This window comes from Haemaphysalis longicornis, unplaced genomic scaffold (genome assembly GCF_048455015.1).
Source record: "Haemaphysalis longicornis isolate Haplotype H1 unplaced genomic scaffold, Haemaphysalis longicornis Haplotype H1 scaffold_1, whole genome shotgun sequence".
Taxonomy (NCBI): domain Eukaryota; kingdom Metazoa; phylum Arthropoda; class Arachnida; order Ixodida; family Ixodidae; genus Haemaphysalis; species Haemaphysalis longicornis.
The window spans coordinates 396077535-396099864 of NW_027526203.1; the positions used below are offsets into that span (position 1 = coordinate 396077535).

The following is a 22330-nucleotide window of genomic DNA, read 5'->3' on the forward strand; positions in this document are numbered from 1 at the left end:
ATCTTATGAAGCACAATCATTTTTGGCTTCCACAGCTGCATACGCCAAATAAAATCTCCCTCTTCCAGGAACGAGGTATCATTGTATCAAATCATTGTACCAAATGTACCGAGGTATCATTGTACCAAATGTATCATTTGGAGATATTAATAAATTGATTGATTGATTGATTGATTGATTGATCATGTCTTTTTCATCTGCGCAGTACCATCAGTGTCAAATTATTTTTGTTTCGAGTTTTCCTGCGCGAACTTAACCACGCGTTACGATTGGAGGCACGTTAGAACCGTGAAAATACGGTATTCTGCTCCCCGCGGCCCGCCAACTCAGCCCGACAAACGAGCCAATGCACCCCCTGCCTCCGAGTCAACTGGACTCGCCACAACGGCTCTGCGACCCAACCCATCCGCTTATACATGGGGGGGGGGTTAAGTCCAAAAAACCTGTTTATTTTGACTCAACGCGCCCTCATCGGGTCAATGTAAACGGGGCTATAGTTCTCCTTGGAATAAACTAAAAATCTGAATAAACAATGTTTCGTTCTGGTGCCAACAATGTTTCAATGTGTCAGTGGGTCCATTTTATAACTATACAAATGCACAGGGTGCCTATAAAGAAATCATACATTGAACTTTTATCTATCCACTTAAACTGGTGTTATATACCTTTTGTTTTCCTATTTAAAGAAAGTTTAGAGCCTTGGCTAGTTTATGAAGCACAAAAGAATAAAAAATACCCTCTTCAACTGTTGCTATGACACCCCACAGGTTTGCAATCCCTTTTGATGAAATCCTGGTAGTATTCTTAATTTACCGTCGTCAGCCTATTTAATGCTTATTCGTGGTTTTATTTTCATTCAGCCACAATTTGCATGCAACAAATAGACAGTACAAGAAAAAGCGTGGCTATCAAGGGACAGCATAAGGCAGCGAACGAGGTGAAGTGACAAGCTAAGGACAATCAGGGGCAAAGAATGAATTTGGCTGATGCCAATATATAAGGCTCTTGCCAATATACAGGGTGTTACGACGATAATTGGAACACTAAAATTTTTTACTGAGCAAACCGCAGCTCGGCTTGCGCTCAAACTTCACAGGAAGGTCGCATTCTGTGGTCTATTTTGTTTGACATTTGAAACAACGACGGTACTTACATGTTAATTCTGAAAATAAATAAAAACTATTTTTGCCTATGGGAAAATGGCGGCCGATTTGGACGTGTGAGCCAGTGCAAGCTGATCTTGGAACGACGGTGCCACCTGGGGTATGCAGAACGAAACAGATGATGGGGATTCACTGTGGGAAGGAGCCAAATGAGGTAGCAGACGATCAGAAAATCTTTCATCCCTAGTTTACTATGACGACAAATAGTTGCATAATAGCTGATACCAATCATAATAAAATATTGCCACGGTTCATCGATGCCAATAAACGTTGGATTTGTTTGCTCATCTGCTTTCACATTTTCTGATCGTCCCCTTTCTAGCGTGGAAAAAGACACATGAGGTAGCAGACGATCAGAAAACCTTCTTTCACATTTTCTGATTGTCTGCTAGCCCATTTGGCTTCTTCCGGCCATGGAAGGACCGTGAATCCCAATCATTTGTTTCGCCAGAGTCCTTCAATGCCTTTCTGGTCATGAAACTTCGCCGTCACGCTATGGGAGAGCTTCGTACGCTGCCCAGGTAGGCCGCGCCGCGGCGCTGGTGTTGATCGGAGGGCAGCCGGGGGCGTGGTCAGAGCGCGTTTGGCAGGGAACGGACCACAGAGTAAGATAAAACAGACGCTCTCTGCCTTATCAGCAGTGCGCTTTCGCTTTACGTGTTGTGGGCCGCTCAAATAGACTTATCGTTTTGTGAGTGGCGAAAAAATTTGGTGCGAACGGGCATGCTGCTACTGCGTTCCTGCCTTCCGGTCTGGCTACAGAGCAGCGGCGGCCGCCCGATGCCCTCCAATCTGCGGTGGCGCCCCTCGCGGTAGCCTTTGTCCCCGTACGAAACTTGGCCGGGAGTTTCATGACCAGGGAAGCATTGAAGGACTCTGGTTTCGCTCAGCATATCCCAGGTGGTGCCATCGTTCCAAGATCACCTTGCACTGTCTCGCACATCCAAATCGGCCGCCATTTTCCCATAGGCAAAAATAGTTTTTATTTTCAGAGTGACCAGGTAAGTACCATAGTTGTTCCCAATGTCAAATAAAATAGACCACAAAATGCGACCTTCCTGTGAAGTTTGAGTGCGAACCGAGCAGCAGTTCACTCAGGAAAAATGGCAGCATCTCCGCTCCGTGGATGATGGCGAGGGTGCAGAGTATGGGGACTCGAAATGACATCCAAGTTGCGCCCCGACCGTCATTCAATTTGAGCCGCGAGTTTCACCTTGATTATTTCCTAAATGAAAGGGGAACTCACGGCTCAAATCGAATCTCGCTTGATTTTCGCTTGATGGTGGTGTGTGCACGGATGGACGCGGACGGACATGGGGAGGTCCTAAGGTACTCCGCACCATTACAGGCAAGGGAGTAAGCCGTTTGACTCTGGGTGCTAACTCACTGTCATAGCCCAATGGGTAAGACGACTGACACTAACTCTGTCTGGTCTACCGGACACAGGCTCGAATCCTGTGAGTGCCTTTGTGATTTTTTGTAATTGCAAATGCTATGCGCACGGATGCGGACGAACATTGTGTGTTCCTAAGGTGCTCCACACCTAGAAAACTTCAAGTGTTCCAATTATCGTCGTAAAATCCTGTATAAGGCTCTTCCACTGCAGGCCCTTGCCAAGCAGGCTTTGTAAGAGCTGCCATAGCACTGTGCGAGGAGGATGGTGAAAGGGAATTGGCACTGCTGAAGGCATTTTTATTTTGGGCAAATGCATGCAAGTGGAGGGGAAAAAAAGAAAAACAAACCCTCAGAACATGGGTTAGTCTTTCTGGTCACTTTCACGGCATTATCAATAGCGCACACCCTTTCGGTCAGCAAATGTGCATGGCCTAGCAGGATATTTGTCCTGCCTCCTCATTCTCACGTAAAGAGCGGCACCTAGCAGGAATCTGTCTAATATGTCTGAGGGGTGCGATGCCTCTTTATCTCGTCGTAGGCAGCATCAGATGAATACAGAATATGCACTTGAGGACGTGGGTTTAGATGTTGCAAAGTTGTTGGGAAGCCCTGCAGTATGGCTGCTGTTTAGCCTTTTGTGTTTTGCAGCTAATTCGCAAAGTTTCTCAGAGAAAACAATGAGGACATCAGTGAAAAAAATGAGCACCAAGCAGCAAGGACTAAGAAAATAAGACAAAAGGGAAGTAGTTCATTTTGTTTTCCCTGCAATACATATGGCAAACCTGGCCTCTCCCTTGAAGAATGTGACACACAGGAGTTGCATAAAAGGCTCAAGGAACTCGAAGGAATTCATTCATAAGAGCCTGCCCAAGAGTCATAATCTAAGCAATGAATGAAAAGTCTGCCAGTCCGAATGTCTAGGTATTGCTCCGTCTCCACTACATGCCATCCACCACGCAGTGGTGGGTGTGATGCCAGGATCGTGTCGTCATGATCTCAGACACATGGTCAGAGGAAAGCACAGCAAGTGCGACTGAGAACTTGCCTCAACATCCACTTCACTGTCTTCCCTGAGCCGCTGAACTTGAATACCAGGCTGCTTGTCCACCCAAGACCTAATGGGACAAAAAAGAAAAAAAGGCAGTACATGCACCTTATGTGTAGAAATAATGTGGTACAACCATGCTTTACAGTGTCTTCGGCTACAACCTTTTTCCCGTGGAATCTGACAGCCTCCGAACCTAGTCATTACCCTCTTGTCATCATTTTGCTGTTAGAATTTGTAGTACATCTACAGATACAAATCGAAATTTGTGGTTTAACGCACCAAAGCGCTACACCTGTGCACCTGAGCTATGAGGCTTGCCATTAGGGAGGACTCATCATTATACTGAACACCGTAGAGCTTTTTAGAATGCACCTCAAATCTTTCACACAAGACTATTGGTTATTAAATTGGCCACAACGGCATCATTCCAGAACCAATACCTCCTGGGGAAAGCAGGGGGGTGGGGGGGCATGAAATTTTACTAGAGCAGACACGTCAAGACCAGAAAGTTTACTGTACCAAAAGCCCTTGTGTGCTTTAGAAGCTTCGATATTCAAAATCAGGAATGGAGCTCTTTTCTTATTACCAATAATTGTATCGTACCCTTTCTCTATGTGGAGTTACCCACCAGTTCACCCGCCGCGGTGGCTCAGTGGCTAAGGCATTGCGCTGCTGAGCACGAGGTCGTGGGTTCGATTCCCGGCCGCGGGGGCCACTTTTCTGATGGAGGCGAAAAGCAAACCATGTGTGCGAGATTTCGGCGCACGTTAAAGATCCCCAGGTGGTCAAAATTAATCCGGAGCCCTCCACTACGGCGCGCCTCATCACCTGCATTGCGTCGGCGCGTTAAACCCTACAATCAATCAATACCCACCAGTTCACTCTCATAACGGCTTACAAGACAAGCCCTGCTGCATTAAGTAGGAGGAAGCGGTTACCCTCTTTCATTGCACTGCTGAGTAGAGCAAACGAGGGAGGACTGCTTTCCTCTACTGCAGCAGCACAGGTCGAACAGAAATGCCCCAGCACAGGGTCATCATTCAGAGGCCACTGTGGTGATGTAGCCAAGTGGCAGCCAAAACAAAGTGTGCATGGCCGAACAGTTGATGGGGGACACGGTGGCAACCATCAATTGGACAGCCTCCTTGTTGAGCAAGTGCTGCCCAAAACAGCTGTGAGTATGGTGTGAAAAGGTGTTCTTGAACATTGTCTTGTGTTCTTGTGGTGATCAGTCTCAGTGAACTGTGCTTTGATACAATGTTTCAATCTAAAGCAATATTTTGCTCATAAAAGAAACTAGTTGCGATGAAGCAGTGTACACTACAGCAAATAATAGAAATTGAACGCAATTCACAATGTGATTGGGTTGTTATGATCAAGATTAAGGTGGTATGTTATCAGGTCAGTAGCATACCATAATTATTTTTTATAACCTGTGCAGCTGGTTTATTAACAATAGAAAGAGCAAAGAGAGTTGCATGTTGAATATTTGATACATTTCGTGAAAATCCTTCAAGAAACAAAATATTAAGTATTCAATTTTCACGTTGAATTACTTGGAGACTTGGGTATTGTGTGGGATATATTGATGCTAAAATAGGAGGAAGCTTAAAGGCAGCTAAAAATAAGCTTGCTATTGGCTAAGCTAGAATGTCTGCACTCTGAGACAAAAGAGGTTACATTAGGCCACGGAGCAAGAAGAAGACAGGAGGTGAAACGAAGCTTCCTAGCGCCGCCAGATAATGTTACAAGTGCTCGCCAGAGGGCTAGCAGCATCTGCCACGGGTGAAGAAACTGCGCGGCCACCACGATCGGCATTGCACTGCGCAGCCACAGAATGAATTGCGGCTGCCATCATTTCGTCCATCAGGTGGCGCTACCCTCTCCTTCGCTGTCGAAGCTATGAAGCTTTGCAGCCCGCCTTGGCTTTCATTGTGACGTTATCTGGTCGCCCACCCGCGCTTGCTGCAACGGGCCGTTTCACCTCCTATATATTCTTGCTCTGTGCATTAGGCACAACATGGACGAGATAATGGAAGTAGCTGGGAAGTAGCTGAAGATATTACCGTATTTATTCACATAATGAACCCACTCGCATAATGACACAGTAGAACCTCATTACAAGAGATCGGTTTACAACAGATATTTGGATTCAACATACTGATTTGCAATGCTTGGTTGGTCTTCCTATCTGTGCCATTGATTAAACTTCCTTTACTGCAGATTCTATTACAACATACATTCGGATATAACAGACCAGTTTGAAATGTTAAAAAGTCCACGTTTGCATCTCTAAAGTGGACTTTTCAAGTGCAGGCGCAGGCAACCATTCATTTGTTAGGTACGGTTTCGGAGTTGTGTTTTGTGTTTCTACCTCACAGTTGTGATCAAACGAAAACAATTTGAAACAATTAAAAATAATTGTGAATTTGTAGAAGTGAAACTTCTTGCATCCACTCGTAGTATGCATCGGCATTGCACTGCGCAGCCACAGAATGAATTGCGGCTGCCACATTTCGTCCATCAGGTGGCGCTACCCTCTCCTTCGCTGTCGAAGCTATGAAGCTTCGTCATAGGTTTTCGTCATAGTCAAGCGATAGGATTTAGAATTTAAGTATTATAGTGCAACAGATAAGATGCTTATATATGAAAATTACCATCATTAAAACAAATAAATGTATGCCCTTATACATTATAGATTGCTAAATCTCCAAGCTTAGCAATGAGATCTTTACTTACATTTCATTTATATTCATGTGAGGACAATGGAAATGCAACTGTAGGTTGAAGACTTGAAAGAGAGTAATAATAGTATGAGTGAATCAAAAGTTTGAGAAGGTGCCATACAACAGGAGCCCAGCAAATGTAAGAAGAGTCATGCATGTGACTTTGTGATCTGCTTCAGTGTCGCAAGAGGATGAAACTGCTGAAAAAACCAAGTCATCCTGAAAGTTTGTGGGCCTAAAATAGCAACCTGTTTAGGTTGTAACTGAATCTTGAGAAATGACCAGCATACTTTATTGTGTGATTTGTTTTTAACGGTTGAAAGTCCAAACTCTTGTTATAACAGACTTCATCCATGATTCCATAAAAGTCTGTAGTAACAGTATTTGGATTGTTCATACTTCTTTTATAGCAGACTGAAATCATGATCACTATCATGGTCTGTTGTAACGAGGTTGTAATGATCTCCTCCCCCCCCTTTTCTTCATGAGAATTTACTTTCTTGTTACCTTGCCCAAAAAATGCCGCATGAATAGAAAAGGTACTGTTCAGTATATTTTTATCTCGGCATGGTTGCTATTGCTAATGCTGTCGATAATTGCAGTAACTTGATACCACGCCACAGTATGCGCAGAAACGCTAAAACGCATCCTGACAAAAAAATCTCGACAGTAGCCGGAGACATGAGCATGAATGCTCATGTCATGAGAGCTGGCACGCTTGCAGAGCACCACCTGCTGAACACAGAACAAACCTTCTTGCATATAGTGCCATGAAAGTGCTGCGGCGTGTGAAAAAAACACCAAACGTACTCCGCAATCCTTCCTTGCTCTGTGCTGGTCTGAGACTCTGAGACTTTGCCATTACACTCCATGGTTTTGTTGTTCAGCGGTGTTCCGACCTCTTTGGTGCTCCTGGTGCGCGGCATATGATGGGCCAGTACATGAGCTACATACCCAGTTTTAAACTCAAGGTGGTGGAGCATGCGTTGAAGCATATGGAAATATGCGCGGCTGGGTGTAACTTCAGTGTTGACCCAGTGCGTGTACGCTACTGGCGAAAACAAGAGCTTCAGGCGACGAACACGGATCGCCGTGTGTTTCATGAGCCCAAAGAAGGGAAATTTTCCAGTGTGGAAAAAAGTTTTGGAGTGCCTTGATGGCACGGAAGACAATGTGCTGTGGGCCAACTACGAACGTGAAGCCGCAAGAAACTTCAGTGAGGAGGACAGCTACGTGGCAAGTAGGGGGATGATGGAGCGTAGGAGGCCATTAGCATGTTGACAATACAAATGAAATTTGATTGCATAGTTACCTACATGTTTCTACTAGAAAGGTAAGGTTTTGACAGCGCTTCTCTTAGCATCTTTATTGTATGAAGTACCAACCTTTAACGCTTTCGTGACTGCACCTATTCAAAATCGTTCAATTTGAACGATACCTTGGGAGCCCCTTTTCATAGCGTTCCAGGCGTTGCTGGAACATGCAAAGCTATTTGAAGTTAGCTCAGAAAATGCCCTTTCAAAATCAGTTTTGTTTTCATTTTTGCAACAAAAACATGGTTTTTGACATGCGCTTGCATCACCTGGGTGTGGAAACGGGGCGTGGTCATCGCGCGACACTGCTACCAACGAAGAATGCGTGCCACTCATAATTACTCTGCTTCAGCATTTGGATTTTGTAATCAGGGCACGAATGGTGAACCAGCAAACGATTTGCAATCGTCAGGTTTGCATATGACAGTAATAATCCCTGAAATCAACTGAAAATGTCAAGCAGTGCCTGTTTGCAAAGCTACTTTAATGATTTTAGGCAGTTTTATTGCCTTTGTGCACGTTTTTCTAAGTTGTGCTGTAGTTCTATTTACTACAGGACCATTCGCGAACAGTTTACAACAGTTTCAGTTTCGTTTCTGCATCGCGAAATTCATATTTGGCACTACTACGCAGTTACCCAACTTCAAGCCTACCTATCATGGCACCTTGAGCATCCGTGACTGATTCTCGAAAAAAGCATGTCGCTCCTGATTTCACCCAATCCTAACCCGACTTCTGCGATAAAAACTTCCGATGCAAGTAAAAAAATAACACCCAATCGCCAGGCATCTGTTCCGATGAGGAGAGTGCTTCAAACCGGCCTTACACATCGCCAGCTCTTCGCCTCCCACTTTTGTTTCCATACGAGGGTATCTCCGGGGGTCTAGTGTTACTTATTAGTTGAACTGTCTATTCGGACGGAGTCTCCAATAAGTTCTGTACTGTAATGGAGGAGGCTCGTAGCGCTGATCTTTTTTATCATGCAACAGCTACTCGGCCAAAGTTTGCAGGGCACGATTCTAGTGCATCTCACACCTCATTCCTGCAAACAAGGCTACAATAGCAAGTCGGAAAATGGTAATAAAGTGCAACTTAATGTTTTGAGAGATAACTGACACTGAACGTCAACAAGCATCAACCACGGAGTTCCGTTTTCAACTTCATGCCTGTTTTTCCGCATGGCATTCTTGTCCCAAATACTGTGCTGGCCGTAAATACAAAGTCAGTCATTGACAAGATATTTTTACGTTACGTGGGGGCAAATTGGCACCTCTGATAATGTCAAACTGCCAGATTTATTCCAGGAACCCCACCCGAAATTGCACATTTTGAAATGGAGGTTGGGCTTCACTGCATGGCACGAGCACTACGCGAGCTAACATTTTTTTAATAGCTAATAAACTGTTCCGTGTAAGTCAATATTTTTTCTAGGACATGTTTTCGAAATGTTGCCCTAGAAAATGTATATTCTAATTTTTTTTCTACTACCCGTGGTTTGTTATACACAACTCCTTTTTTATCATTTTCTTCGACAAATTGACAGAAATTTTGATTTTGATATTTTTTTTGCAACTACGATGTATGAAAACATTTAAAACTGGTGTTATTGGAAAGGCCATTAAATAATCCTCAATTTGTGTTCCTGTAATTAGCACCTAACCAATTTTTCTAGCAGAAAAAAAAAAAGTTTTCTTGGACCCCTCGTAATCGGTCAATTTTCCCGCAGTCACGAAAGAGTTAAGCGCAAATAGCTTGTTCGGCAAGCTTATAAGCCCTGGCTAATTTGCACTATGCTTTTGCCGGCCTCAGCCAATCGCACAGCTGGGCATATGTGACATCACAGGTTACTTTGCGGGAAATGAGCTAGTGGCTCGCATGGTGCAAACAGAACACGCGAAATAAAAAACCCACTACGCACAACTGGAGGTCCTCCATCTCGAATGTCTCCGCGCAATAACTGGCCTGCCGCGTCACACGAGGACTGAAGAACTCTACAGGTACTCCGGCCTCCCTCCCCTCAAAGCCTTTATCGAGGCACACAATGAAGGCCATGGACTACGACGGCAAAACACAACTGCGGGTAGAGGACTCTTCACCCTCACAAAAGAACTACCCCCCGATGCACCCAAACTGCCACACCTGCTGGAGCCTTGGCTCGATGTGCTCCTCAAGCTTCCCAAACCACTCTCCAAAAAGTGCCATCAGCAGGATCATGAAGCGGAGCGTAGAGCAGCAGCTGCCTGTACTGACAGAACCCGGAACTCTGTGTTCACGGCAGCCACCTGGGACCCCATCACGCGCAGAGCCAGGCTAGCTGCGATCTCCCCAATCGGCACATGCAGACAAATCCACGTGCATGAGCACCGACCCAGCCCAGACCAGATTTCACTGTCCGCCATCCTGTGTGCAGTGGACGGGGTTTGTGGGGAGGCCCGTCGAGGACTGAGGCAGACAGGGGAGATTGTGGTGATCTACACAGACAGTAGAGAGGCCATAAAAATCCTTGGCCGCACCCCCAGGACTGGCACGCTTGCTCACAGGATCAAAATGGCAAGCACAGTGCTGTACCAGCAATATGGAGTGGAGGTGAGGGTGGACTGGGTACCAGGTCACGCCGGTGGCATTGGCGATGGAGCCGCACAGGCGTTGGCGAGCGAGCTAATGGACGACCGCTCCGCCCTGGTGACCCAGACTATGCCCGCACCAGACGACCCCGACCCAAGAGCCAAAATTCTGGCAGCCAAGAGGGAGCGAAGGCGCGCCCTTTGGCAGCACATCCCCACCAACCACCACCCACTGCCCCGAGGACTGCCACGGGGGGCTCAGGTCCTCATCCACAAGACACGTGCGGGGGCCGCACTAACAGCAGACGTGCTCGCCAAATGGCGGGCCCACCACCGATGCAGGCCCGGGGCTACCGAAGACGACAGCGACGACGGCGACCACGAACAGGGCCCCATAGTGAGCTGCTCCACATGCACCATGGAAGTGTGCCCAACAGTGACCCACATGCTGTGGGAGTGCCCTGGCTACCGGGACCTCCGTGCCCAGTACCTGCCACCGCACATCAGCACTCTGCATCAATGGACCACCCCCAACAACAACAGCCGCGACACCCTGCTCTCCCTCTGGGCGTTCGCTCACGAGGCAGGCATCGATCGCCGCATGTGATTGCAAATGTATACCATGTACACGCATGTGTGTACGCACTTCTTTCTCTTCTTTCTTTGTTTCTGTCTTTTCTCCGACACCCTTCTTCCCCTCCTATTAGGCCAAAGAGCCATTCCACAATAAAGACTTTTCATTCATTCATTCAAAGGGTGCCTTTTTTTTTTTTTTTTTGTGTGTTGAAGTTAGAGAGCAGGGAGTGTGTGCTGCATCAGATGTCTGATTCCTTTTTTTTTCTTTCTTTCTCGCGACCCTAAAACGATACCCAACCTGCGCCGGTCGATCAGCGGACCCGCCAAAAAACCGCACTATAAATGGTGTTGTGCTTTCGCCAACAGTGTTTAAAGCGGTATGCTTATGCACCGAGTTCTATGGGAGGCAAACCGGTAGTCCTAAAAACCCACATTATATCCGTTCCCGCACTATAAGTGGTTATGTTATAAATGGTCTACACTGTGTAACTCAAAACAATGGAAAGTTAGACAAATCAGTCGTGATGCATGTTTTTAAAAAAGCTTGTGTAAAAAACAGGATATCAGGAAGAAAAAAAAGGCTGCGTATCTGCTTTTTTCGTCGCAAATGTCGACGAAAGACGAGTGTTTCGTTGACATTTGCCAAGGAAATTCCTTCCTTCGCTTTCCCACTCACCCCTCATGCTGTTCCTCTCCCACCAGGCTCCTCTCAAGGTAAACACGGTAGAGGTTTGCTCAAGTCAATTTATATTTACGCATTCCACTGCTCTAGCCGAGTGCCTCGATGCCAGCGCAGCCATACGGTGGAGACGCGTGAATCAAGGCGCCCTACTTTAACGTTTATAGAACCACATTTCCCTTCTCCACGTGCATTTCAAGCGCAACAAGGAACCTATCTAGTGGAACCTTTCGTAACTGTTGCCGTTTGGTTTCTTAAAATGCCTCCAGAAACTGTAGTGGCGCGGGCGACAGTAGGCGACGGAGTGATTTTTTTTTTCTGCCGTGGATGTAGTATTTCATTTGCCATCACAAAAAGCAAGCGTCCATGAATTTTTTATAAAGAAACACTGCAAGTATAATTTATGTATTGATTTTCTGCTTGATATTTCTGTAATGTCTTGTTCTTGTTCAACAATGTGGACAAAATGAACATTGGCACTGGACTTAGACGTTCAGATTCGGCTGTGGGTTTATAAAATATTGCGCAGCTTCTGTTTCACTTTGGCCGGGTGGCTGAATCTAGTCACAGACAGACAGACAGAGAAAGAAAGACCAAAATTTCTGAGTTTAAGAAGCCCAAGAAAGACTATTGTCTTTAACAAGAACGCACGCAGACAGTCCGAGTGCTTGTGTCACCTACCCGGTATTTTTTCTCCAACATCTCGTGAATGCAAAAACACAAGTTCAAAGAGTTCGTTTTGTTAGTACTTCAAATCACAGCAAAGTGGGTTTGGCACATATTCGGAGCACATTTTAAAATGTGGCAGGACCCAGCAGGATGTGCCTATTGGCACAGTCTGGTGCAATTGGAACAGTGATTGCATCACGGCAGTACTTTCCCTTATCCCGTTTCCAGTTTTAGCAACGAGCCAGTAATGCCCTGTCGTGAAACATTTGTTCACCTTGAGCCATAGATGAAGGTCATTGGAACTCCCTGATGCAGCTCCCCAATGCGGTTGATCATGGGGTGCCGGGCCCAGCCATACTGTGTCATCATTGCCTTGAATGCAGACTCCCCACTGGAAACGCAATGACAATAGTGTACAGGTGAAACTTGGCGATCCACCTTCCTACAACCACGCACATCTCGACAGAAAGTTTAAAATAACCCAAGAGCGCTCTGTAGCTTCTGCTTCTTAAAGGCAAAAGTGTGCCAGTTCTCACATGCTAAAACAGACCAAATGAGAGGTAAAAAGCAAAGAGTCAAAACAAACTGATTCATTTGAGCCTCACATATTGCTAAACTGGTGCACCAATGTAATCAATTGCAACACAGCCAAAAAAAATAGCCATGTGCGCTGCTCGCTTTTCACAACACATTCGGAATCAGAAACCCAATCCCTACACTCAGTTTTGCCTTTAAGCCCTGGAAATCACTTGATATCTTTGCTAGGTCTAGCAAATTACATTAATTTCATGAATCTTGACCAAAATATTGCTTTAAAACAAAACACTGGTGGAACCTTTCTTCCTTTGGAACCAATAATGAGGCATGACACCCGTTTAAAGCTACTCACGAGATCATCCTGTATACTTTAGTATTAGAACTATAGTTCATTAGCTGCATGGCTTCCAACTAAGCTGCCCAACAAGAGCCCATAACTCGCTGTGACATCCTACAGAAACCAGCTGAAGAAAAGCGACATGAGGAATTGGGGCCTTCCAGGCAGAACACCGAGCTGCACACGGCCTGTGAAACAAACTCTAGAAGAATGGCACTGGCATACACCGTGCTCTAATCCTCCCCACCAGGCACTATACCTGCTGAAGCTAGCTGCTTTGCATTGCCTATTAACAGCCCCTGAGCCCTACCAAAAACAAGCATAGACACTGTTCTCAAAGCTAAATGCCCCCCTCAAGAAGAGGTTTGGCACAATGTCAAGAAGTTCGACAAGTCAGTTCCTGAAAAGTGCATGCTGTTGGGCTAGTCGGTTTGTGACTTCATATGGTAAAAAAGAGCAAACAAAATGACACAAGCAGGAAGGAGACAAGACAAGTGCGAGCATCAAAAGCTGGTGCTTGACCATTCTCTCTCTTAAAGAAACTGAAGTCAGTTTCTGCCTTGCCAGTTTGATCAATACCTCACACCGCTCACAACATAAAAACAATGCTATCTGTATGCCTGGTGGCCGCAAGATAGAAGCGTATAGGCCCCCTGCTGTTTGCATCCCGCTCCTTGAAGGCATCATCGCACTGCTCGAGATACACAACGCTTCTTAGAAGGGGATCAGCTAAACATCTGCGACAGAATCTTTAGGATGTCTAGACAACCAGGTCAAGGGTAGACAGACACCTTCAATTTCTAGTGTTGGGCCTTGAACAAACCAAACAGCAAGGGCGATTGCTTGTGGATAACAGCTATCTACTGTTGCACAAACCCCTGAAAATTCTGTGCAACCGCTTCCCTGGAGCAGTTTTGCTTCCCATAGAAGTGCGTGCTTCTAATACAAAGAAGGAAAAATATTCTGTTGAAAATATTCTGTTGGAGTGCATGAAATTAAAAACAATGACAGGCGCTTGTGCAGGCCAAAAGCACGGGTGGAAGTCCATATGTACGGTAAATAACTTCCTAATTACGGCCCCAATATTTTTTTAATTAAACTAAAGCTGTAATTTCAGAGCACCTCATAGGCTTGAATTTTGCAGTTAGCTAATGCGAGCTTTACTGCTCTATGTGCACGCCCAAAAGCTGATTGTCGGTTATTGGCTCCACTTATATGCTAGATTATTCTTGCCCCCTTCAACATCTGGGGTGAACTTTACAGAAAATTTGAGGTATCTCCGGGCCAAGTTTTGTTTTCTATAATCTGGGTGAGCATTTTGGGTTTCTTTCTTTCTTATTTATTTTGTTATCAATGAAAGCAGACTCAAGTAGCATTGCAAGCACAGAAAACATGAGCGAAAAATTACTTTTTTTTCACTGCTCCTAATACTTTGTTATTACTGTGTACATTACACATGAGGTGGGCTATATGTTTACACTTTTGAGTTGAATTGTTTATTGCGCACAAAATATTCCCCGTTTAATTACAGTTTTGCACCACTATGAAATGTTTCAGGACCTTCATAAATCAAACAAACATTCTATCACAACTGGTTGATACAAAGCTATTTTCTTTTACAAGTGATACTAACTTTTCAAAGAAAGTTAACTTTCGAAAGAAAATTTTTTTCTCTCTATCTCCCTCTCACTCTATGTCTCTCTCTCTACATGTGTGTTTGTGCACATGCTTTGGCATAGGGGATTACTCAGTTGTCCACCAAAACAATTAATTAAAAACACACCACTGTATGTGCACTGACCCCAGCAACTCCCTCTGTTGAGCAGCCAATACCAGTGCAGAGGTAGAAGGGGGTGACGTCAGTGGAGAGAAGAGGCAATGTGCACAGTGGTGGACTGGTTTTATGTGCAGTGCACATGTTTTTTTCCAGTGCCCTTGTTGCTATGTGTGCCAACCTGTCTCCCTCTGTGGCTACGGAAGAAGGGATAACTGAGATGCCTGGTGACTTTCCACAGCACTAGCTATACTGCCTGCATGCCTGCCCGCCCATTCCATCCAACTATATATTCATCAATTGCTTTTGGATTTATTTTGAAGCAAAGCAAGCAATGATGAGGGCATATTTTAAATTTTTAAACAAAAGACCATTTTGCTCAAATATGACCACCCCCATTTTGAATGAATGTTGAAAGAATACAAATTTAGAGGGATTCGGGAATAAAAGCTGCCTGCCATACAAGACGCTTTATCAATTCTGGACTATAAATAAAAGCTTATCTGTGTACAACAGCAAAAAGAGTGACAAAAAAAAAATGTAATAAAATTTTATGGCTCATTATTTCAAAATAAAAAGAGGAATTCATCAGCACACTTGAATTTATAACTCGGGAAGTATAAGCAATATCTGCAAACATACTTGTTCTCAATACGTCTAATCAACAGCACTTGTGAACCAAGTTTGACAAATTGTAATAGGTTTACAAAAAAAGAAAAAAAAAAGCACGAGGCCCTCAAAACCTAGCAACAGCTGAACAATGTACTGAAATGCATTTTTGTCCATACTCATTCCTACTGAACGCTAAACTCCTAAGATTTTTTTTTCTTTTATGTGCACTGTTCCAGCCACAATAATTTGCTGTGGTACTTTTCTACCTTCCCAATTCAAGTGCCTTGAATTGCCTCAAAGCCTTCTGTATATTAATATTAATTAATATTAATTGCCTTCCGTATATTAATGTGTTTGTATACCTTCACACAGAAATAAACTTGATTTTGATTTTTGATTTTTGAAAGCAGAACCATGTGTAACGTTTGGATATGGTGTTGCAAGGGTACAAAACAGCACTCGTAGTACAATGAAATGCATACAGTCAAATGACAATATTTCACTGTATGCACTTCTTGATGTACACAGAAGAAAAAGAAATTAAAATCCAAGAACATGTTCTCTTACAAGGTACATAAGACCTGAGCTGGCAGAAGAAACAGCAAATGTGGTAACATTTGTAACAGGTTAGGGCTGCTTATAAAAACTAAAATAACAAGAAAGTTATATAAGCCATGCTATAACGAATACAGAAGGGTGTCTGAATGACCAAAAAGTACCTTGAAAATCTTCCTAACTTATTAGAAAATCATGACAAGCTCACTTTTTGTTTGCCTTGCATGCCCACAATTTATTTAGCATGCAGAAGAATTTGGCTCAACCAAGCGTACTGTGCAGGCTAGGAAAAAAAAAACATGAAAAGTTGGAGAAGAGGGGAGAAGGGGGGAGGGGTCTCACCTAGGCGTTTGTGCATTGCAGTGGTATATGTAGCGTGGAATCGCCTGGCTGTCATCCACCAAGTGTTCATACTTTCTTCCAATATCGGGCCTGATCTTTTCTACTAACCGTGGTCCTGGCATCAAAGAAATAGTAAAAAAAAAGTCAATCAGGCATTTTCTGTGTTAATAAGCAACTGCTGCCGCTGCGAGTGGTATAATTTGTATTCAAGACACTCGAGGTTACCGATATAGGCCAACTTGCTTTTACACTTTAGTGCCCCTTTAACACATCCCAGCACAAGAGTCACGGCAGTTTTATAAAAAACAAAGGCAATCTTGCGGAACCATCAAAAACTCAGCAGCTACAAAGACTAAGTGGGGCCATGCATATGATGGCAGTCTTTGAATTTGATTCTCTTCCGGCATCAAGATCACAGGTCACACAAGCAATGGCCACAAGACAGAAATAGCAGCAAAAAGTCAGGTTCAGGTAAGAACTCCATTCCTCGTTTCCTTCAGTTCAGCTGGTACCAGCTGCATGTGCTTCCCCCGAAGGGAGGACGGGTACCATGAGTGTGGCTTTGACAGCGCAATCATCATTTCCCTGTCTCTTTCACCCACGCCCCGGGGGTTCAGTCGTCATGCCTGGCTTCTAAGAGCACCAAGAACGGGGGAACCCTGCGAGTGCCATGCAAGGCCGAGACTCACCCCAGGGCCCCGCAATGCGCACAGCCGCCAGAGGGTTGAAGGGGCTCAGCAAGGTGGACACCACCCGAACCCAGCTAGGGAGCTGCAGGGCCTGGCGAGCGGCAAGGCGGCGCTCGGGAAAGCCCCACGGGTCGGCCAGGACCAGGTGGGACACCCGCTCGGGAAAGCGCAGCGCATACGAGGCCGCCAGGAAGCCACCCATGCTGTGTCCCAGCAGCACAAAACGGTCGAGGCCCACCTGTGCCCGCCACTCTTCCATGCCTGGGTGCACGAGCAGCAAGGGAAAAAAACCCCATCTGCAAACAAGCTCTACCCATCAGGGCACTAGGGTCATGTTTCTCATCAGTCAACAGCTTAGAATACCAAGGTCACTACCCCAATTCAGTAGCCCCAAAGCACCAAATTTCCCTTGATGCGCTAACTTTCTGATGTGACATGCATACTAGTTTAGTCAATAACATGCTGGCACTGAAGTATTCAATAAGTGTAACAGATGTACAGATCAGCATCCTGACGCAAAAGCCAAGCTACTGTGCATGCCCATTACTCTCTCCTATTGTACTCAATGTACTCAATAGGAGAGATTCATCGGTCCTTGATTCGATCCTTGATTCATCGATCACTAGCAGTTCATCATTACATAATTTTTTAGAATTAGTAGAAACACACTTAAACTGAACATAAACAAGCTGGATGCGTCTGTTTTGAACTGCTTCCTGCACTTACCGTAGCTTTTTTTTACATATTTGACACGTTTTTACACATTTTATGAAAACTTTGTTGTAACACAGCTACCTCATGGGAATGTGTTAATGCTCGCCTGCTGCTCGCATTCTTCATGCACTGGTTTAAACATTGCAAGTATGTTCTGTAACAATTCTCAATTCAGTTTCTTCTGATTGACAAATACATGTATGTATTTGACTGTATTGCCTTTCTGCAATAATCCTCATTGGATTGGCAGTGTGTACAAATAAATAAATAAGTACATAAATAAATAAAAAAAGAAAGAAATAAACAAACAAGACCCCAGCAGACTTGGTCAAGTGTTTCAAACACTTATTTTTTTTGGAAGACTTGTCACACAAAAGCATGCTGGATACCTATTTTACAAATCCTCTTATACTACTGGTTTTACACACCACCATGCATTATCATACTCTTTCCAACTTTAGCTAACTTTTCTCTGTATTGGTCTGGCTTGGTCCTCAATAAAAACACATTCGCACGGGCCAGAAACATCCAAGGGAGCACAAGAAAAGAATTTATATTGCAACAGCAAGTCCCTCGTCTTGTTAGGAGTGTTCCATATCTTTTGAACAAATAAGAACTTTTTGAAAACAGATTATTTACTCTGATTCCACTAGCAGTTTCCACTAGCTGGTTCTATTTCTCTCTGTGAAGCCCATAAACTTTACTGCTGTTCTGAACTAAGCGTAATGAAAAATAACCGTTTTAAGGAAGTTATCTAGATTAACGAAATGTTCATCTGCGATTACAATCTGTAAAAATCGAAGTTGTAAAAAATCGAAAGCAAGAAACTCTAGACAAATTAAAGCAAGCAAATGTTTATATACAGACTGCCAAGTAAGGTAACACTATTACTACGTCTCTGAAATCAAAATTACATCTAGTATTGCTTATTTTCGTGCAAGGTCATCTGGTGAAGTCCTTTCGTACCAAATCCTTTTATACCAATGTTTTTTTTTTCCTTTGTCTACTCCAATTTTTCTTGGAGTAGACAAAGGAAAAAAAAAAAGCAGAATGCTTAAAATGACATAAAAAATAATTTTTCTTCTTTTTTATGTCATTTTGAGCATTCTGCTTCCTGTTCCTACTACACAGCCCATACATTACTGTATCGGCAAGGTTTATCAACCAGTTTTCTTTTTATGCAGCTCCTCTATCTTATGGTCAAGTGTTGGTGCCTGCCATCAAGTTGGGCATCAATGAGAACCCAGGCCAGTCAAGCTGTTCTCCAGCCATTTTATACCACTTGTCTCATTCGCACGGTGTATCAACAATGTGCAACAATAAATTTAGATTCAGTTTATTCAAGACCATAGGCACTGACTACGGGGAGGCAAGCTCCCTCTAAGATTTCCAAGGGGGGCTCTGCCCCCCCCGGAGATGCTGAACCACCCCCCCCGCTCTCCAAAGTTCCATTGCCAGTGCCATTACAAGTTGAGATTTTATTTTGAGTTGCCTTTTCCCTTAAAATTCTATTGGCTTAAAGCTTACTGTATCCCTGTTGACACAGACGTGCACCGCTTACTTTCATAATTTCCATTTATTTTTTCAAATCCCTACCATAGGAGGACAAGCACCCTGAAAGCACCACAGGTGGCTGCATCATCCATATTTTGCTTTCTTTTTCAATCTTTTGGCTGTAAACCCCATGCCCACACAAAATACATTTAAATATACACACAGGAATAAATTATATTAAAAAAAAAAACGGAGCCTATTAACCATCATTGTCTAATGCTAGGAATAGCCTATACTCAGGGAATGAATACGATGTATGTTCACCTCGTTCTAAATTGCTTTGCGGGCTTTTTTGAGCATGAAAAAAAGCTTCAGTGTTCAGCGACACCTTCGTCAGAACTTTTTTATCAGCGGTTCGTCAAATGCAGCTGAGTGTTCTGCCTCGGTATTGCTACTCTTTCCAGTAGGCAATCCTGATGACTCATAGAAAAAGAAGCTGTTCTAATAATTAACATTGCTTACGGATTAAGACTGTAACCTGCATGTAGAGGTCATAAGTATATATAACTATATAATTGAAAATGAGGCCAAGCCGCATTCATTAAAAATCAGAACCAGATTCAGATTATTGTGTTTAACGCGCCGAATTCAAATCCCAGGCTTGAGGTGCGCCGTAGCGGATGGCTCTGGATTAATTTTGACTATGTGGGGTCGTTAACGCTGAAATTTTGACAAATCATATACATATATACATGATAATGATGAGTACATTTCATCATCTTACCATCATCATGGGCTGCAACAAGTAAAATATATATATATATATATATATATATATATATATATGTAGCAGAACAGAGAGATACGGGACGAGGGACTCGGTAAAGATACATATCAAGGTTGCAGTCGTCATTGCCAGTGCTATTCGGCTTTTTTCGAAATATATAATAGGGCCGAATGACGTGTGCTTGTCACGTTTCTTTGATTCATTGATAAATAAGCGAAAATATAAGTCGAGAAAAAATCCGCCGTTTTCCGGGAGCGGGACTCGAACCCACATCTCCGCATAACCGGTGCGGTGCGTTAACCAATTACGCTATCCCCACAGCGGCTTCTCTCTCGACTTTAAAGCGGGGGTTTATATTTACAAGAGCTCTGAGGCCGGTCAACTAGCGCCGCCCCTCGACTACCGCGGGAGACGTAGAACGTCTTCTTTCCCAGCGGCCGCCACGTAGAACGTGGTCGGAGGTCGGGGTTAGCAATTGGCATATCCGAACTGCTGGAGCCAGTGCCTCGTAATGCATGTAGCAGAACAGAGAGATACGGGACGAGGGACTCGGTAAAGATACATATCAAGGTTGCAGTCGTCATTGCCAGTGCTATTCGGCTTTTTTCGAAATATATAATAGGGCCGAATGACGTGTGCTTGTCACGTTTCTTTGATTCATTGATAAATAAGCGAAAATATAAGTCGAGAAAAAATCCGCCGTTTTCCGGGAGCGGGACTCGAACCCACATCTCCGCATAACCGGTGCGGTGCGTTAACCAATTACGCTATCCCCACAGCGGCTTCTCTCTCGACTTTAAAGCGGGGGTTTATATTTACAAGAGCTCTGAGGCCGGTCAACTAGCGCCGCCCCTCGACTACCGCGGGAGACGTAGAACGTCTTCTTTCCCAGCGGCCGCCACGTAGAACGTGGTCGGAGGTCGGGGTTAGCAATTTTTTCTCGACTTATATTTTCGCTTATTTATCAATGAATCAAAGAAACGTGACAAGCACACGTCATTCGGCCCTATTATATATTTCGAAAAAAGCCGAATAGCACTGGCAATGACGACTGCAACCTTGATATGTATCTTTACCGAGTCCCTCGTCCCGTATCTCTCTGTTCTGCTACATGCATTACGAGGCACTGGCTCCAGCAGTTCGGATATGCCAATTGCTAACCCCGACCTCCGACCACGTTCTACGTGGCGGCCGCTGGGAAAGAAGACGTTCTACGTCTCCCGCGGTAGTCGAGGGGCGGCGCTAGTTGACCGGCCTCAGAGCTCTTGTAAATATAAACCCCCGCTTTAAAGTCGAGAGAGAAGCCGCTGTGGGGATAGCGTAATTGGTTAACGCACCGCACCGGTTATGCGGAGATGTGGGTTCGAGTCCCGCTCCCGGAAAACGGCGGATTTTTTCTCGACTTATATTTTCGCTTATTTATCAATGAATCAAAGAAACGTGACAAGCACACGTCATTCGGCCCTATTATATATTTCGAAAAAAGCCGAATAGCACTGGCAATGACGACTGCAACCTTGATATGTATCTTTACCGAGTCCCTCGTCCCGTATCTCTCTGTTCTGCTACATGCATTACGAGGCACTGGCTCCAGCAGTTCGGATATGCCAATTGCTAACCCCGACCTCCGACCACGTTCTACGTGGCGGCCGCTGGGAAAGAAGACGTTCTACGTCTCCCGCGGTAGTCGAGGGGCGGCGCTAGTTGACCGGCCTCAGAGCTCTTGTAAATATAAACCCCCGCTTTAAAGTCGAGAGAGAAGCCGCTGTGGGGATAGCGTAATTGGTTAACGCACCGCACCGGTTATGCGGAGATGTGGGTTCGAGTCCCGCTCCCGGAAAACGGCGGATTTTTTCTCGACTTATATTTTCGCTTATTTATCAATGAATCAAAGAAACATGACAAGCACACGTCATTCGGCCCTATTATATATTTCGAAAAAAGCCGAATAGCACTGGCAATGACGACTGCAACCTTGATATGTATCTTTACCGAGTCCCTCGTCCCGTATCTCTCTGTTCTGCTACATGCATTACGAGGCACTGGCTCCAGCAGTTCGGATATGCCAATTGCTAACCCCGACCTCCGACCACGTTCTACGTGGCGGCCGCTGGGAAAGAAGACGTTCTACGTCTCCCGCGGTAGTCGAGGGGCGGCGCTAGTTGACCGGCCTCAGAGCTCTTGTAAATATAAACCCCCGCTTTAAAGTCGAGAGAGAAGCCGCTGTGGGGATAGCGTAATTGGTTAACGCACCGCACCGGTTATGCGGAGATGTGGGTTCGAGTCCCGCTCCCGGAAAACGGCGGATTTTTTCTCGACTTATATTTTCGCTTATTTATCAATGAATCAAAGAAAC

General features: G+C 44.6%; 1 protein-coding gene across 3 annotated transcripts in view; it reads right to left on the minus strand.

Annotated features, from left to right (window-relative positions):
• The window catches only part of LOC144155331 (1-acylglycerol-3-phosphate O-acyltransferase ABHD5-like), a 42042-nt gene that overhangs the window by 14003 nt on the left and 5709 nt on the right, over positions 1–22330 (minus strand). For all 3 annotated transcript variants that reach the window (XR_013319556.1, XR_013319555.1, XM_077686688.1), the window contains exons 4-7: positions 16980–17240; positions 16291–16405; positions 12408–12524; positions 3604–3673 (exon numbers count right to left, since the gene is read on the minus strand). Coding sequence is in view for 1 of the 3 variants with exons in the window: in XM_077686688.1 (XP_077542814.1) it covers positions 3604–3673; positions 12408–12524; positions 16291–16405; positions 16980–17240 (563 nt within the window). In the remaining 2 variants the exon portion in view is untranslated. The remainder of the gene's footprint in view (positions 1–3603; positions 3674–12407; positions 12525–16290; positions 16406–16979; positions 17241–22330) is intronic.